Below are 19075 nucleotides of genomic sequence, written 5' to 3'. Positions count from 1 at the left end.
TCATGACGGTACAGTTCACTGGTACAAGGTCTACTAAAAGGAGATCCATGAAAAGACTAAGCTTATTTCAACAGGAAACCATTTAAGTATCTCATATAACATTGAATGACAGACAAATAGAACACAGTACTATGCAGTAAAGAAAAGGGGGAAAAAAAGAAAAGAAAACAGTAAATCTAAACAAACAGTAAGTATATACTTACTATATGTTGAATTCCGTTATTGTATCAAGGGTATTTCCACATAGCAGTATTGATACTTTTACTTAAATATGAGTACTTTTTTCCACCGCTGCAGTTGGCATAAAAACGGTATCAAATTAATGTCTTTTGTGCCATCCCACACAATGCGTCGGCAGCAGCAGCACCGCCCAGAACCAATGGCTGCGCCGAACGGGGCTCCGAAGTCCCGCCTCTCGCGGATTCCTCATTCCTATTGGACTGTCGCGCCACGCTGTGAAGTCACCCGATTGGTCCAACGCGTGCCAGTCAGAACGCGAGACGGAACGGCACAAGGAAGCAGCGGAACAGTCAGCCCAAAACAAGAAGAATTGCCATGCCGTTACGGGATTAAAACACGCCTGGCCGCCGTGGTGTGTTTACAAGGTGAATATCTATGTGTCGTGGATACGTGCGTCTACAGCCAATTTGGTCTAATTTAGAGAGAAGGGTGCTATTTTGGCCTGTACCTTCCTAGAAAGCTAGCCATAAATTATAACTACCAGGAGATATGTCGCTAATATTCGGACGTTGTGTCCGAATATTAGCGACATATCTCCTGGTAGTTATAATTTATGGCTACTAGAAAGCAGGCTGTTCAGGTAGCCTTACGTTAATGCACTCCTGCCGTGACTTCCCTATTGTGGAACTATGTGGAAGTCACGGCAGGGTCAACTTGATGTAAGGCTAGCTGTTCAGGTAACTGGCCTACGCCCCTATACGGGTAAAGAGAGTGGGATAGCAGGTTACGTCTTTATTGTGTAGCAGTGGTTTTCAGCCCTTTTCACACCAAAGGTCCATTATGTATTGGGCATTTGAGCCACGGACCACCCTTTGATGACATTTAGCATCTCAGAACCAAGGCTTAGAATATGTTTTGGTCGTTGGATAAGATTTTGTCCACAATTCCATGCTGTATTGATGTTGGTGCGGCGGTGCCATAGGAGAGACAACAGGCAAACGTTGATCAAATTAATAATTCTTCTACATTTTCTAATTGTGTAGACTTTGTAAAAAAAAAAAAAAGTAATGCAGATGTTTAACAATAATTTAAAGTTGTACTATGTAACTTTTTTTATAAAACAAATCTTAAAATTCTCCTAACTATTAAATCACAGAAGTTTTAGAAGATCCGCGCAGTGAATTTCAGCCTGTAAAGCCTTCTCTGTATGTAAACTGAGATCCTTGCCGTGGACCGGATCTCGCGCCAAAATTGCGTCATCACACTACCGGCCAATCACAGCGAGGGTTATACAACTGCCGGCCAATCACAGCGCATCTTGAAGTGGGGTCGCTATGGCAGCCATATTTGTTGTCGCCCGTTTGTACCATCCCTTCTCTAGGTAATTTCGCCTACCAGGCAGGGTGAAGGAGTCCGTATCTCTGGAATTACTGAACGCACAGGAACAAGGGACCCCTTAAAAGATAGATCTCAGCGAGGTGGAGGCAGACGCGGGGGTCTGAAGGTACGAAAAACGTCCGAAAGACGCGGACGCGACCGCGGTTTGCTATAGGGCTAATGACCACTAGTTGGGCATCTTACACAGTATGGCTTTAACTCCTGGGAGAGTAAAATGAAACCAAATGGACCTGGCCATTTGGTTTCATTTTAAACTCTCAAGAGTTAAAGATCTAAAGGTCCATGTGGTTACCAACTCTCCATCATTTAGCTGGGGACCACCTGGAACCCCCTCAAGGGCCACTAATGGTCCCCGGACCACTGGTTGAGAACCACTGTTGTGTAGTAGTATCTGTTTTATTACAGTGTCATACAAGTGTTCGGTGAAGCCTTTACAATTCTCCAGTAATCACATGCAGTTTGTGTTCATATAAATCCTTAAGGTGTTGTTTGACTGTATACTGTGTAAACCATACATTCTGCCCACAACTTCACAAGCCAGACAGGCCTGACGTTAACATTATTCAGAGAAACCACATATTCTGGTTTCTATGATGTAGGAGGGCGCTTTTAAGGCGCAGGTATTCGAGGGGTATTTTTATTTTTATATGTTTGTTTTTTGGGGCTTTTATGCCTATTGATAGGACAGCAGACTGACAGGAAATGGGGGGAGAGATGGGGAGCGACACGCGGCAAAGTTCGTCCCGATGGGGAATCGAACCGGCGACGCCACTAAGCATCCATGCCTATGTGGCAATGCCTAGGTATGCTCCTGGACCAGTAGGCCAGCGGGCACCCCTATTCGAGGGGTATTAAAACTCATATAGCCTGCTGCTGTACATTATGGTTCTCTGATCAAATTAAGTTTGTCTAAAAAGTTGCATCAGGGTTACACAATGAGCGTGCAAAAGTATTTTTTTCTGGAAGACTGGGCACTTAATTGTAGATTTTTTAGGGGTAGACTGGGCACTATTACTTCACTCGCATCTCTGATACATATTCCAAAAGCAGGGGTTGACACTAAGGTCTCAGAGGCACTTGCCCGTCGGGCAAGTACAGGTCATGTTCTACTTGCCCAAAGGTTATGCCCACTTGCCCGAAAAGTAAATTGTCCATTGTCCGCTGTGCGATAAAAATGTCATACTGTACCTCAATACTTACAAATCCAAATACCAAAAAGACCAGAAGACAGCACGCTGGCCATGTTCAGGTGTTTAGAGAGATATATCTTGTTGTGTTTATAGACGGTTGCGTCGGCCTCTCAAATGAGCACTTGCCCTGTCGGGCAACTTGAAAGCAAACTTCACCTGCCCCCAGGTTTTAATTACCTGCCGGGGGCAGGTGGGCAAGCCTTAGTGTCAATGCCTGCAAAAGCATGCATCATTAACAACTTGTAACAAGTGGTATACTGTAGGCTACATTTGACCATGTGTTGTTTTTGGAGATTTAAAGAACAGCGCTGTTTGTATTTATTTATGTTTTACACCAGAAGACAAGGATATTATGACTGTCTGCAATATCCTGCGATAATGTGAGAAAGTCATTCAGAGATTTTGATTGAAATGTTCAACGTTGGCCATTTGGCCTTTCCAAGTTGTTTCCCAATAAAGCAGCACTGACAGAGTTTCACTAACATGGATTAAATTAATCCTGGTTTAAATGTACTGACTTAAACCCTGTATACTTTACTGAGGCTTGCATGATGCCATTGTGGGCTGGAATTAATGGTTAATCTTGATTTTGTAAATCTACGATTTCTACATTTATACTGATAATTATACATGGGAACCTCCAAATTGTTGTAAAATTGTCATAGAATTCAATTGGGTTCAACTTGTCTTTCTTCTAATCTAATACTGCATCCTTTCTAATGCTTAATTTACACACAGACATGGCAATAAGCCACTTCACGTTCTGCTCCCAGTTTTGGTGCCTAGACTAATCTGGTGTGATGCCCAGACTTCTCAGGTGCCCACTAGAGCCCGACCGATATATCGGTCAATTCGATATATCGGTCGTTTTGGAGGTATCGGTATTAGGGTTGGAGGCGGTAACCGCCGTACCGCCGTACCGCGGTATACCGAGGTCTACCGCGGTGTCATTGTGCTTACCGCGGTAAAAAGACAAAAAAAAGGTCTATTTTTTATTGGAAAACAAGCGAGTTTTAAAACGGGGGAGAAGCGAGGACCGCATGCGCTCCATGCCGCTCTGCTCTGGGCCGTGTACCACACGTTGGAAGCCACATACGTCACTCACACACAGAGACCTGCAGTACAGTGCACGGCTGCACGCAGGGCATAGATAGAGTACGGAGCACAACTCTTTCTCTGTAATCCACTCGACACAAGGATGTTAATACATAGGCTACCTTGTGTTGTGGCATATCTTTTTTTATTCATACGGATTACTGGCGGAGCGCGGGCCGCGTGGACTAAAGCCGAAAATGAAACTATTTTACTTTCTCCACCGCGTCGCAGTTGTGCTCCGTCAGTTGTGCTCCGTCCAGCGGCGCGTCGGCGATTTTATAACCTTTTCTGTCAAGTCTTGTAACTAAAACCTATAGCAGCACTCAATCACTGCGATTTGAGAGTTGAGACGTGACGTGAGTTTACAGAATCACTGTACACGATCTGACAACCCTTCCTTCAGCTGTTTGTGTCTGAATAGCCCAAGTAGCTAGCCTACGTAGCTTGCCTACGTTACTATGGTAACCCGACAGTGCAGATCTAAAAGCTCAGAACGCATCGCGGATGCGACGTGTTGTGAGCTTGTAGATCTGCTCCTTTGAAAGCCAGACACGCTGTACTGTACGGAGAAGTATAACTCGGGCAGTCAGGCTGTGTCGCCTCTCCACTGTGGAGAAACTATTTTACTTTCTCCGTCGCACGTTGTGCTCCGTCCAGCGGCGCGTCGGCGATTTTATAACCTTTTCTGTCAAGTCTTGTAACTAAAACCTGTATATAGCAGCACTCAATCACTGCGATTTGAGAGTTGAGACGTGACGTGACGTGAGTTTACAGAATCACTGTACACGATCTGACAACCCTTCCTTCAGCTGTTTGTGTCTGAATAGCCCAAGTAGCTAGCCTACGTAGCTTGCCTACGTTACTATGGTAACCCGACAGTGCAGATCTAAAAGCTCAGAACGCATCGCGGATGCGACGTGTTGTGAGCTTGTAGATCTGCTCCTTTGAAAGCCAGACACGCTGTGCTGTACGGAGAAGTATAACTCGGGCAGTCAGGCTGTGTCGCCCCTCCTTTTGGGAAGATGATTGCAATATTTTGGCTTATCGCCGAACCTTAATTAATAGATACGGGGGTGCGGTAATTACCGCAGTACCGGCGGTAAATGGGAAGACAGTAATCGCGGTAACAAAATGTCCATACCGCCCCAGGCCTAATCGGTATCGGTATCGGTATCGGTGAATTATTCCACCGATACCGATATATATATTTTTTTTATTTTTTATTTTTTTATTTTTTTTGACCCCATTAAATCTAGTAAACATGATTTCAATCGCGATTTTGCATGTTCCACCCCCCATACAACCCCATCTTTCATACAGGGCAGCCATCTTTGCTTACATAACATGAAACGTAAAACATAATGGCTATTTTCTCAAGAATGCCTGAACGGATTTCCAATCTGATTTTTTTGTTTGAAAGCTGTGAACAGCCTGCACAAACATGGTGCATGCTCTGTGCATGGGCGTGCATGATCTGTGCACTATAAATTACATGGAAGTCTATGGAGATTTATGGCAGGGAGAACCCAAAGAAGGCATATTTAATTGGCAGTAACTGAGTTAATTGTCTGTAACGTGTCTGCGGATAGAGCATGAAACCCTGAGTTATATAGGCCTATGTGTGGGCAATACCAGAATTATCCAGCAGAGTGCAGTATAATAGTCCAAGATGCAAGCCAACACTACTGGAGCTGCTGCCTCTCGTGTGTCGTTCACTCACCACATGCACTGTCTAACTCTGATTTTTCATGTTGCGGTGGAGGAAGGTGTGTAGGCCTATGTGAAAATCCACAGAGAAATATAGATGTCTGACTATAGACTATAGAACTTGTGTTGTTTAATTGCTTGGCAATGCATTTACGTTTGGATAAAAGACACATATTAATTCATAAACGAGACAAAACACAGCAGAACCCCCAAATTAAAAGAGTATTATTATCCAACAAGCAATAGAAATTGATAACTGCGACCAAACTTAAAGTTTGACATGAAAAGCACAAAAAAAGCAATAATCTGACCATTTATCCGAGGGGCGAGCTGTCAATTAAATGATCTTAAATGAATATTTTTTTTTTTTTTACAAAACATCGGTATCGTATCGGTATCGGTGCTCTAGCACTCTCCAACATCGGATATCGGTATCGGTCGGAAAAAATGGTATCGGTCGGGCTCTAGTGCCCACACTGTTTTGGTGCCCAGACTTCTCAGGTGCCCACTCTGTTTTGATGCCCAGACTTCTCAGGTGCCCACACTGTTTTGGTGCCGAGACTTCTCAGGTGCCCACTGCCCACTCTGTTTTGGTGACCACACTAGATTTACTAAGTGCCCACAATGTTTTGGTTCCCAGTCTGTCTGCCCACCCTTCATGTATCCATCAACCTGCTTCTGACATTAGACCCTTGATTATGTCATTAGTCACTCATACCCTAAGGTAAAGGGGATTTCTGTTTCATGAAATCGACCGAAGTCAACCAAGTCAACAATGACGTTTCTTTCTATATTTAGATTATAGGCAATGCTGTAGCTTAAAACAACTTAAACTTTAGGTTTCTGTTTCCTCATTCCTTTTAGGTGAACACCGCACACCTAACGACACATGGATAAATAGAATGTTCACACATACAGTATTTGTCCATCCTCAGTATGCCATACGATGGCATCTGAGGATGTGTATTTAAACGAAAAGTTTCTGTCATTGACATATTGCATTTTTTTGTTATATTTCACTTTCACACTTTAGTTTGGACCATTACTTGGATTAATTAGTAAGAGCGCAAACTGTTTTCTCAACTTTCCCATTCCCTTTTAGAACCATGTCAACGAAGGAGGGGGGAGAAGTCACCAAGTCTGTGGCCATGTCGACTCAAAATGCAATGACCAGCGACAACAGCGGAGAAAACAAGAGCCACCACGGCGTGCAGTCTGAGACAACCGGCAACAACACAGACAACAGTACGACGGCCAAGAACTTGGCTTTTCTCAAAGCCCACTCTCTAGACGTGACCTTTGAGGTTGGTGAGGAGTATGACGTCATAGAAACCATCGGAACGGGAGCCTACGGTGTCGTTTCCTCTGCCAGGAGACGGGATAATGGTATGAGATAAAGCTTAAATGTCTCTTAATTGAGTACTATCGTTGCTTATAGTTGCAGTTTTTATATTGTTCCTCGACACATTTGCATTGTCCTCTCTGTTACTATTAGTTTTCATATGTGTTCCGTATACAGGGTTCCCACGGCTATGAAATTCCTGTAAATATTTTGAAATGAGAAAAAACGATTTCCAGGTCTGGAAAAGGTTTAGAATTAATACAACGTTTGAATATTTGTCTCTGACTCGGGAGGAAACCTCATATCCAAAACTGTTACTTTTTTCCGGGTTCAAATATTTCAAGCTTGTGGATCTGCTACTTCTGATGCTGCTGTGTGACACTATAGTAAGCTCAAACAAGTTCAAATGGAGATACGAGGTTTCTGCCAGACAACAACAACATTTGGGGACTGCCCCATGGTTCGAACTCCCGTTGGTCCGAACACCGTCGACAGGTTAGCTACTCACCAGCGTCGGCAGGTTAGCTACTCACCAGCGTCGACAGGATTAGGTTTAGGCATAGTTTTACTGAGGTTAGGGTTAAGGTTAGGTTTAGGTGGTCGGACCAAAGGGAGTTCAAACCAAGGACATGTTACCACAAAATGTATTGTTTTGTCCAACATTAAATGGTAAAACGCAGTGCTATGTGATACGTTGTTAGCTTATAGATCTGTTATTTTTGTCACGTGACATCCTTCGCTCAAGTCTGTCTGATGCATTGATAACAATCGGTTTAAGAGCCTCATTATTGCACTGTATGATTGCTATAGGCCAAATACTTTGGAAAGGTTTTGAAAATTCATTGTTTAAATGTATGGCAACCCTGATTATAGAATACAAATACTGCTGATGCATACACTCTGAAAAAGAGATGATCAAATAATGTATATATCCCAAACTCCTATTAATTTCTATTCAGAATGCATGCCTTGGCTGTATTTTTTATTCTTCATATAATTTACTCGGACCTTGCCCGGGGATGTGCACAGTATATGAGGGATTGAATGTAGGAGTTCACAGAAGTAACGTTGGAGAACCCAGATGTATTAATAGTTAGATATATTATTTTATCGACAAACTCAGAAGAACCACTTTATTATATTGCCATGCCAGTGAACATAGAGGTATTTGTTCTGGTTAAGGCACTAGAAGGAAAATAACAATTTACAGGACATGGCACACTAAACAATATTGTCTTGTAAAATGTGCGTCCTGTACATTTTTATGTTGTTGTCTTAAAGATAGTCTCGCACAGACTTTAAGAGCAACTATCGAAACGTCTGGCTATGTGAGACTAACCTGACCCGTGACGCGCAAATTGTAAAATCACATAACAGTCTGCAGAATTATGTAACTGAGCGAAGCGTTCATATTTACATTTCTGTCTGGCCTTGGGATGCTTGGAAATCTCGGAACTACTTTGCTGTGAATGTAGCTCGGTGTGATGACAGAAAACTATTTAAAACTGCTCAAACCGGTTAATGCTTGTTTTGATTGTGGCACGTTTTCTCTTCACAGGCCAGCAGGTGGCGATAAAGAAGATCTCCAATGCTTTTGAAGTGCTCACGAATGCCAAGCGCACACTGCGAGAGCTGAAGATTCTCAAGCACTTCAAACATGACAACATCATTGCCATCAAAGACATACTGCAGCCTAACCTCCCTCATTCTGCCTTCAAGTCTGTGTAAGTCCTTAACCGTGATGTTCATAAAATGGTTCGATTTGCTGGGGTGGAGTGGGGGTGAAATCCATACCTAGGGCTGTCACGATTATGACATTTTACATGACGATTAATTGTCACTCAAATAATTACGATTAACAATTTAATTGTGTTTTTGTCGTTGACAATTGCATTTCTGTTTGGCTTTTAGGCTTTGAAGTTGCACATGGCAGATATGACACATAACCTAAATATACAAAGAAATTACTGACATATTTGACAACTTTATACTTAAAAAATAATATTTATAGTGGAAATAGCCGATCTACAAGCTCACAACGCATCGCAATGCGACACGTTTTGAGCTTGTAGATCTGCTATTTCCACACTTTAAAAAAATATATATGAACATTTTTCAACATGTAAACGATTATGACGATTATGAAAAAGAATCGCAATTACAGGTATGTCAAATAATTGCAATTAGACGATTATGTAATATTTGTGACAGCCCAATCCATACCTCTGCTTTTAATACTCCCCTTCCATATCCCCACCTCTGGTCATTACTTTCTTTTTAATCACTGTGGGGGATAGGTTTTTATCCCTGCTTCTAGTCAGACTGAATTAAATATATGCATTTCCTTTTGGGAGATATTTTTTTCTAATATAAATTTAATTTAAAAAAGAAATATGTTAACCACATTAACACATTCTTTTTTTTATCTGCCGAAGGCTTCATATCTAGCTTGTTTTCTTTATTTAATTTAAATGTTCTGCTTGTACCTGACGATTGGCAAATAAATCTTATTGATTTCTATTCTTGATATTTATTGTGCAACAAAGTATATAAGCTTTGCGTTTTTTGTTGTTTTGAACCCTGATATCCATACTCCTATTCCAGTCTGGGTTATGTGGCATTTTGATAAAAGTACAACAAGTATGGAAAGCTTTTGTTGACCAATCACAGTCCAGCCATCGGTTTCTAGAACTAAACAAGAAATAGATAAATATTTATAAGAAATAAACTATACCACTGTTGTGTAGTCCATTCATAGCTCATTCATAGAGCATAGTCATATAAATGTTCACTGTACTGCAACATTTTGTCATCTCAGATATTAGAAATGTCAAGATTCTGTTGTATTTAAATTTTAAACCCATTTGGGTCTGAACGCAAATCTGTGTCACTTTAGATTTGAACCACTTTAACCATTATTTTATGCTTTAACTATTAAAACATAGCAGATCTATAAGCTCACAGGGCTTCTAGATCTGCTATTTTTGAAAAATCGTGAACATTTGTGCAAGTCTTTTTGACACGATTCTATAAATGTCTTAAATCCTTCTTCTAAATTAGTGGTTCTCAAACCATTTCATGTCAAGGACCCCCAAAATTACATGTATTTGGCCGCAGACTCCATCTCAAAATATGCTGTTCCAGGGACCACCCAGAAGCAAATATTTGAGCTTGTATACCTGCTATTTTTCAATTGTTAAGCATTACATAATTCTATGCATAAATGGGTTAACTCCCATGGTCTCATCTACTCGCTTGTCCTCTTGTCTTGTGCGTAGATACGTGGTACTGGACCTGATGGAGAGCGACCTCCACCAGATCATTCACTCGGGCCAGCCGCTGACCCCGGAGCACGCGCGCTACTTCCTGTACCAGCTCCTCCGCGGCCTCAAGTACGTGCACTCGGCCAACGTCATCCACCGCGACCTCAAGCCGTCCAACCTGCTGGTCAACGAGAACTGCGAGCTGAAGATAGGCGACTTTGGCATGGCGCGGGGCCTCAGCTCGCACCCCGAGGAGTCCCACTCGTTCATGACGGAGTACGTGGCCACGAGGTGGTACCGCGCCCCGGAACTCATGCTCTCGCTGCACCACTACAGCCTGGCCATCGACCTGTGGTCGGTGGGGTGCATCTTTGCCGAGATGCTCGGACGCAAACAGCTCTTTCCCGGGAAACACTACGTCCACCAGCTGCAGCTCATCCTGTCGGTGTTAGGCACTCCTCCGGAGGGCGTGATCGACGCTATCGGCGCAGAGAGGGTGCGCTCCTATGTTCAGAGCCTGCCGTCACGTGCGCCCGTGCCGTTGGCCAAGCTGTATCCTCATGCTGAGCCGGAGGCTCTGGACCTGCTCGGGGCCATGTTGCGTTTCGACCCCCGCGAGCGCATCGGCGTGACGCAAGCGCTCGCGCACCCTTACCTGGACAAGTACCACGACTCGGACGACGAGCCCATCTGTGTGCCGGCGTTTGACTTTGAATTTGACAAGCTACAGATGAACAAAGAACAGATCAAAGAGGCCATCCTGATGGAGATCCAGGACTTTCACGTGAAGAAGAAAAGCTGCCCGCGTCCGAGGCTACAGTTCAGACCCTTGCCACAGGTGAACGGCGGACCCGGGCTAGGTGGAGGAGTGCCCGGCAGTAACCAGCTTATTTCTCAGGCCTCCGCGGCCAACCTGACCAAACACGTCGCACAGCTTTCTCAAGCAGCACCGATGCATCCGCAGCGTGCAACGGAGGGCCAAAACAAACACGACGCCGCGATCCACACACCAGCCGAGGGGAGCCGGGCCTTTCCAAATCAAATGTCGTCCTTTAAAGGTATATTCAGTGATTTGTATTTCATTCAAATACGAATATAATTGGTACATTTTCCATTCATTCTCCTCACTAGAATGTGTGCTGACCATATAAGGACTTCCACCATGGCCTGTGTTACGAGCATAGCTAGGTTCGGTTTTCAGAGGTGGCCAGCCAGTCCTCGACCAATCAGGGTAGAGTATGGCTGTAGTTATGTTATGATGTTTAGTTATGATGGTCAAAATAAAGGTTTTGAGAGCCACAGTCGCTCTGAATTAAGAACATCTGCTAAATGCCTAGATTGTAAACTACTGAACTCATAAAATGACACTGTCTCGTAGTAAATTAGTACATATACTGAAGCTGGAGATGTAGGCCTACTGATATTCAGTGATTGGGTCTAATGATCAAAACGAGAACATTATAATGGTGTAAAAAAACGAAACATTGCCTCCGGCCACTTTCATTATCACTGAATACACCTTTAACAACCAGCCCACTTCCCTTTCAGAGATAACTCCCTCCCGAGTGACCCACAACTTGCCTCCGCTCACCAAGTCCGACAGCGTGCCGGTCGACGTGGACATGCCCAGTGCCAGCTCAGACGGCGGTCAGCCAGAGACCATAGACCTGACGACGCCGGTCAGCTCCAGCCAGGAAGCTCCGTCCGAGGCGATGCGAGATTGTTCCAAGGACGAGCGGCTGCCCAAGAGCCAAGCGGCGACGACGCAGGCGACGCAGAGCCAGTCCGTGAACCAGGCTCCCGCTTGTATGCCTGCGACCCCGGCCCAGACCATGACGCCCCTTCCCAGCACCGTGCCTTCTCTGTCTCTGTCCCAGGCCCAAGCCCAGTCGCTGTCTCAGTCCCTCTCGCAGTCGCTGTCCAAGGGCGCCAGGGCTCCACCCGTTGTGGGCGACGGGACCAGAAAAGAAGGAGCCATTTCGGAAGATACTAAAGCGGCACTCAGAGCGGCTCTCCGAAACAAAGCCAGAGGTGGTAAGTTCAAAATGTTGAGCTTCAGTCATAATAGATGTATGCCTTGTAAGTGATGGTGATGACTAGAACAGGGGTCTTCAACAGGGGGTCCGGGACCCTTGGGGGGTCCTCAGAGTCATTACAAGGGGTCCTCCAACTCTTTGTGTGATAGGATCATGTTTTATACATTAATCACTGGAACCCTAGCCTATCCCTATTATAGTGGAACATTAGCCAAAAAAGATCTACAAGCTCACAACGCCTCGCGCTGCGAGGCGTTGTGAGCTTGTAGATCGGCTATTTTTTGGCACAGAGGATTGGTGTAGAGGGAAAAGAAGAGCAGACTAGTAGGTATTTCAAGTGGTTAAATGTATGAAAATACACATTAATCCAACCTACACAGATGATACTGTGCTGTCAAACAAGTCTAAGCTGTATAAGAAATTGATGAACTTTGCAACCCAATTTTATACGATATGTAGTGGGGGTCCCTGCTTCATCTCTCTCTCAGCTAAGGGGTCCTTGGCCTGAAAACGTTGAAGACCCCCGGACTAGAATGATATACATCCCACATGTTTTTTAATTGCAGACGGAGCTACGCCCGCGCCGGGAATGGACGTTTGTGCGGGAGGAGGAAGCATGTCGTCCTCCCTGTCGTCTCTTCACGAGTCGCGCCGACCCATCACGGCCCAGGAGCGGCAGAGGGAGCGAGAGGAGAAGAGAAGGAAGAGGCAGGAACGAGCGCGAGAGCGAGAGAGAAAGCTGAAGGAAAAGGAGAGGAAAGAGGGCAGGCACGGGGACTCGCTGGGCGGGGTTCTGTTGAGTGACAATGACAAAAGCCTACTGGAACGCTGGAAGAAGATGATGGACAGCTGCAACGACAAATGTCAGGTACCTAACGACGACGGGGCAAAGAGCAAGGACTGCAACATGAACTCGCACCACGGCGTGGGGGTCGGCGATAACGCCCACACGTCGGTGGGCAAAAAATCCGACAAAGAGGGAGGGAAGATTCAGTCTCACGAGCAGCTGAACCCTCAAGTGAAATCCAGGCTGCCTGTTTTTTTTCAGCCTCCGAGCACGCAGGCGTCGCTACCTTTCTCCATGAGCCAGACGAAGCCTGCGGAAATGGGAGTAGTGTCCGCGGCTGGAGGAATAGATATAATGGCGGCCTCTATCGGCTTTGTCAAGAACATGCTCAAGCCGCAGAGCGAGAACGGGGGACAGAGTGGTTTCAACTGCCTGGGCAGCTGGAGTGGGCAGCAAGTAGAGGCGAGGCCGCCTCTGCAGCCACAACCAAATAGACCTCAGCAGCCGCCACAAGCAAGCTTCCTTCAGCCTCAACCTCAAAGTCAAACTCATTCCCAACCGCAACCTCATCCTCAGGCTCAGCTGCTTCCTTTGGAAACCTTTCTGACCAAAGCCCCAGCGATGGCCGCCAGAGAGACGAATGGCAATGCGGGCGCAGGAGGTCAAAACGGCCTCCCTAACGCGGCGAGTCCTGGGCCAATGGAGAAGCTCTGTCCCTCCACAGAGGAGAAGACCGGAGCGCAGACGACGAACCCTCTCTGCGGGGCCCTCGGGGGCCCTTCTTCCCAGCCCCAGCACAGCCTGGGGTTCACGGACACCGGGCAGCCGGGGCCCTCCGTGGCCCCGGACATCCACACAGTGACGCTGCAGCTCTCCAAGTCACAGGTCCGTGTCAGGGTTTCTCATTATCTCAGGGTTCCCACGGTCATGAAATTCCTGGAAATATTTTGAAATTAGAAAAATATTTTTCCAGTACTGGAAAAGTTTGGAAATTGATCAAGGGTCCTGGAAGGTCCTGGAAAAAATTAATACCTCTGAAATGACAAATTAAACATTGGCCAAATTGTCAAATATTAGAGGGAGAAAGTGTGAAAGTAGCCGATCTAAATGCTTGTAGCATGTAGATCTGCTATCTTCACAATAAAACCATGTTATACAAAATTCCTCAACTCTTAGTGCTTGTCAGGGTGCCGGGGTTCCCAGTTCAAATACGATTATTTCGGGGGTCACGGCCTGAAAAGGTTGAGAACCACTGGCATACACTACCTGTCTTTGGGCATTGCGCATATAACTCGTTATTGAGCTGAATTATTGTTATAGTCTTGGAAATTGGGTTAAATATTCTGGAAAAGTTTTGGAAATTAATTGGTAAAAATGTGTGGGAACCCTGTTATCTGCTTCACGTCCTTGTCGTTAGGGATGGGACGATATGAAAATGTCATGTCACGATTATTGTGACCCAAAAAAATAATCGATTTACGATATTATCACGATAATCAAAATATCCCCAACATCCATTATCCTGGGGTGGAACATTTGCCAAAACATAGCAGATCTACAAGCTCACAACCCGTCGCGCTGTGGCGCATCGCGAGCTTGTAGATCGCCTATTTCTTTGGCAAAGACATTTGGTAGAGAGTGAAAAAAGAAGTATGTTATTTCCAGGTCCGTTTACCAATTATAGAGGGTTTAAATGGTACCGAATATGCAGCGCGGCAATTAAAAGCTGAATTGATCCCAGTGCATAATTTCACGTTAAATCTAAATCTGCACGATACGATTATCATGAGTGTTTTCTATCACGATTAACGATAATAACGATTATCGTCCCATGTCTAGTCAGGGTTTCTCATTATACTGCTACACGTCATTGTTGTCTTCTCTACTATTCTGTGCTTTGCATATTAAGTGTACTTAAGTTATTTGCATCAAAGGAGTCGGCAGCACAGATATTTCCTTTGTTATCTTAGACTGCCCTTACAAAGCCAGAGTGCAGTAACTACGTTCTTTTGGACACACCGACTTATTTGTGTATCCTAGAGGTCAAATTATGCCTTTTGATGTTTGGAGATAAACAATTACCACAAGAACAAAATATGTACAATTAGTGTAATATCACTTACAGATCAATCTCGAAAGATTTGAATACTGTGTAAAAGTAGATTTTCTTGAAACTTTCGTATATTCTTTTCAAACTTTCATATGTTCTAGATACATTACACATGCAGTGAATTATTCCAAACCTTTTTGGTTAAGATTTTGAAATTCTATGGCACACAGCTCATGAATATTTCAAAATATTACAATATTACACAAGGCCACTCAAAACAAGGATTTATATTAGAGAAATGTCAACCCTCTAAAGTCAGAGTTGCTTGAAGTCCAGCTTGTAGATCTGCTCTTTTTGCCACTTGTGTGTGACAGAATGACGGAGTACAGCATTCATTTAGGAAAAAAGTTAAAATACGAGATAACTGCCTGACAGTACAGTATATGGCCCTCTGGAGTGAGTGTGAAAATATAGTGGCCCTCTCCATCATCAAAGTTGCCCACCCCTGCGGCTAATGTAATGTTGTGTCTTCTCTCTCGTCAGGTGGAGGATGTTTTGCCCCCAGTGTTTTCAGTGACTCCGAAGGGCAGCGGGGCCGGGTATGGCGTGGGCTTTGATCTGGACGACCTCCTCAACCAGTCCCTCACGGACCTCCCGCACTCCGACCTCCGAGACAGGTGAGGTGTTATAGCTAGGGCTGTCACAGTTATTACATAATTGTCTAATCGCAATTATTTGACATAATCGCAATTATTTGACATAATCGCTATTATTTGACATAATCGCTAATCGCAATTATTTGACATAATCGCTATTATTTTGTCATAATCGTCATAATCGTGAATGTTGCAAAATGTTCATGCATTTTCGGAAATAGTGGAAATAGCAGATCTACAAGCTCACAACGCATCACATCGCGACGCACTGTGAGCTTGTAGATCGGCTATTTCCACTATCAATGTTCTTTAGTAAGTTGTCAAATATGTCAGTAATTTCATTGTGTATTTAGGTTATGTGTTATATCTGCCATGTGCATCTTCAAAGCCTAAAAGCCCAAACAGAAATGTAATTATCAACGACAAAAACACAATTAAATCGTTAATCGCAATTATTTGAGTGACAATTAATCGTCATGTAAAATGTCATATCGTGACAGCCCTAGTTATAGCTAAACTCCACAGTTCAACCTCCGAGACCGAAGAAGGTTACAGCTAAGTCACCATTCAACCTGACCTCAACTGTATCGTACTTGACATTTGCTCTTAGATTTTTCATTAATAACGGAATAATTGCGTCAGCCTGCAACTCTGTTGCAGTGTACCGTAGTGTGAAATATCGAGTAGTCGTAATACAATACAAAAAGAGATTACTAATGACTTGAGAGGAGTAATATTCAAAACCCATTTAGACCGGGTACGCATAATCTGTGTCACCACTTGAACCATTATTTCATGCTTTAACTATTTAGAAAATAGCAGATATGCAAGCTCACAGCACGGCACAGAGTGCCAGGCTGCGAGCTTGTAGATCTGCTATTTTTGAAGAATCTTGAAAATTTGTGCAAATCTTTGAAAGTTTTTTTTTGTTGCGCAAATCCTTCTTTCTCTTGGTCCCTGGAACTAAATATTTTCAGATGAGGGACCGTGGTCAAATACATATAATTCTAGGGGGTCCTTGACATGAACAGGTTTTGAGAACCACTGACAGAGAAACATAGGTTTTTCAGAAAACTGTTAAGATCTAGAAGACTTTTTTTCAGGTCTAAATGGGTTACCGTATATTCCGGACTATAAGGCGCACTTAAAAGCCTTTAATTTTCTCAAAAAACTACAGTGCGCCTTATAGTCCAGTGCGCCTTATATATGGATCATTCATTGACATTGACATTCCCTTTAGCACAGCTCCATCTGTTGGATGCATAACGCAACGGTAGCGTCTATTATGTGCGCCTTATAGTCAGGTGCGCCTTATATATGAAAACAGTTTGAAAATAGACCATTCATTGACAGTGCGCCTTATAGTCAGGTGCGCCTTATAGTTCAGAAAATACTGTAATTAATGCAGTATTTCTCAACCTTTTTTCTGCATGGGCACACCAACATAATACGGGGGTGTAAATATCGTCACTGTCAGGAAGAAACTTTGTATCTCCAAGTTTCAAATTTGTATGTTTCTTCGCAAAGTAAAGCCCTGCTTCCTCATACAAGGCTGTCGCACAACAGTAGAGAAAACAGCAGATCTACAAGCACACAACGCCTCGCACCGCGAGGCGTTGTGTGCTTGTAGATCGGCTTTTTTCACTAGTTTAAATCATTTTTAAAATGATAAATACAATACTGACTTTCAAGCAGTTTCAAGGTGCACACTTGACCCTTCTCAGGGGCACACCAAAGGTCCCCAGGCACAGTGGTTGAGAAACACTGAATTAATGCACTATGAATGGTACCTTTTTCTAAATTGTTCCATTTTCTTCTCCTCCATCAGTTATGACACAGGGCCCCTGTCTGCCTCCCTCATCTCTGATTGGCTGGAGGTCCACCACATGAGCCAAGCTGATTTGGAGTCCCTCCAGCAAGAGCTACAGCTGGGTTCTCCCATGATCCTCTCTGACTCCACCCCTCCTGACACTTGAGTTCTGTGCTCTCCCTTCCGAAGGCGTCAATTGGGTATGGCAAGGTATTAGTCGGGGGCGTTAGGGAGATAACATGGCCATTTCGCGCTATTTTAGTCTAAAAGCGCCAAATTTTGCACCGATGTAGCCCAGGGCTTGCTCTAATGATTTAGCTAGGGCGACCGAGCCGACGACCTTCGGGGTCGCCACAGCGGCCAAATCAAGTTGGGCTCCCATCGACTTTCTATACAGGAGGAAAATACCCAGAAATAAATCTGCTTTAAGTAGGATGTGAGAGGTCTAACTAGGGGTTTGTCATGATGCTGAATCCATTGCAAGCATTTGTTTTGCACAAAAAAACATTCCTTGGGCTATAAATGGCCCAAGAAAACGCCCACCAAACGGTGAAAAGTGATGACTCATCACTTTTCATCACTAAACCATCGTTTTCTGGGGCCAATTATAGCCCAAGGAATGTTTTTTGTGAAAAAACAAATGCTTGCAATGGATTCAGCATCATGATAAACCCCTAGTTAGACCCACCCCTCACATCCTACTTAAATACCCAGAAAAAAAAAAGTTTTTCTGGGTATTTTCCTCCTGTATAGAAAGTCGATGGGAGTTGATTTGGCTGCTGTGATGACCCCGAAGGTCGCCGACTCGATTAGCGCGAAATATCCCTAACGCCCCCGACTATAAGGCAGCTGCCATACCTCGCCTACAGGGGGGAAAACAATAATACATTTTGCATGCGCGCCTTTTGCTGAACTGACGCCACTCCTCCCTTTCCTGGAATTGAAGACGAGAAAGCCGCTCAGTCATACTCGCGACACAGAATTTTGATACGTTTGTGGAATTTCTAGCATGAAAACGACAAGCTATGACGAACAAATTAATTTAAGATGCCTCTTTTTAATACACACTACCATTTTCTACCATTACCATTGTAGTGCTTTCTGTTTTGAATAAAGTAAAACAGGTCATCACCTGGCCTTGTCTGTTTACATTTATGTGGTCTGGTGGTTTTGAAGTGCAATAAAAACTAGGTATGATAGTTCTCATTTCATGGCATAATTAATTATATAAGTTACGGCTACGATTGCCTTCTAAACTTTGTGTATGCGACCTGACGGTCCCTTATCTCCCGATTAGGGAGTATTAACACAAATTCAATTGAAGCTATTGGCCTGTACTCAGCATTTTAAAGAATCTACAGCAATAGGTATGCAATCTTTTTGAAAATAAGTGCCATGTTTTTATTTTCTAGATAGTGTGTGCCATGTCAACATTACGTTTATTTATGACACTACCCGAATATCAGCAGATTTTGGTTGGCAATAAATAACCTTTTCCTTCTTTTGAAATATTCTTTCACATCAGGACATGATTATCATTTCTCAGCAATAACCCACCCAT

The 19075-nt window shown here is 43.9% G+C and overlaps 1 protein-coding gene across 1 annotated transcript; it reads left to right on the top strand.

Moving 5' to 3' along the window:
• The first annotated feature begins 457 nt into the window (after positions 1–457).
• On the top strand, positions 458–18561 carry mapk7 (mitogen-activated protein kinase 7). Its single transcript, XM_080747139.1, has 8 exons — positions 458–605; positions 6673–6956; positions 8471–8636; positions 10191–11233; positions 11724–12209; positions 12778–13883; positions 15592–15725; positions 17533–18561. Exons 2-8 carry the CDS (start codon positions 6677–6679, stop codon positions 17678–17680), a joined length of 3363 nt encoding a protein of 1120 aa, XP_080603265.1. The 5' UTR covers positions 458–605; positions 6673–6676; the 3' UTR covers positions 17681–18561.
• Positions 18562–19075: the final 514 nt, after the last annotated feature.

The sequence above is a fragment of the Nannobrachium achirus genome, assembly GCF_963921795.1.
Source record: "Nannobrachium achirus genome assembly, chromosome: 18".
Taxonomy (NCBI): domain Eukaryota; kingdom Metazoa; phylum Chordata; class Actinopteri; order Myctophiformes; family Myctophidae; genus Nannobrachium; species Nannobrachium achirus.
This window is presented reverse-complemented; position numbering and strand designations above follow the sequence as displayed.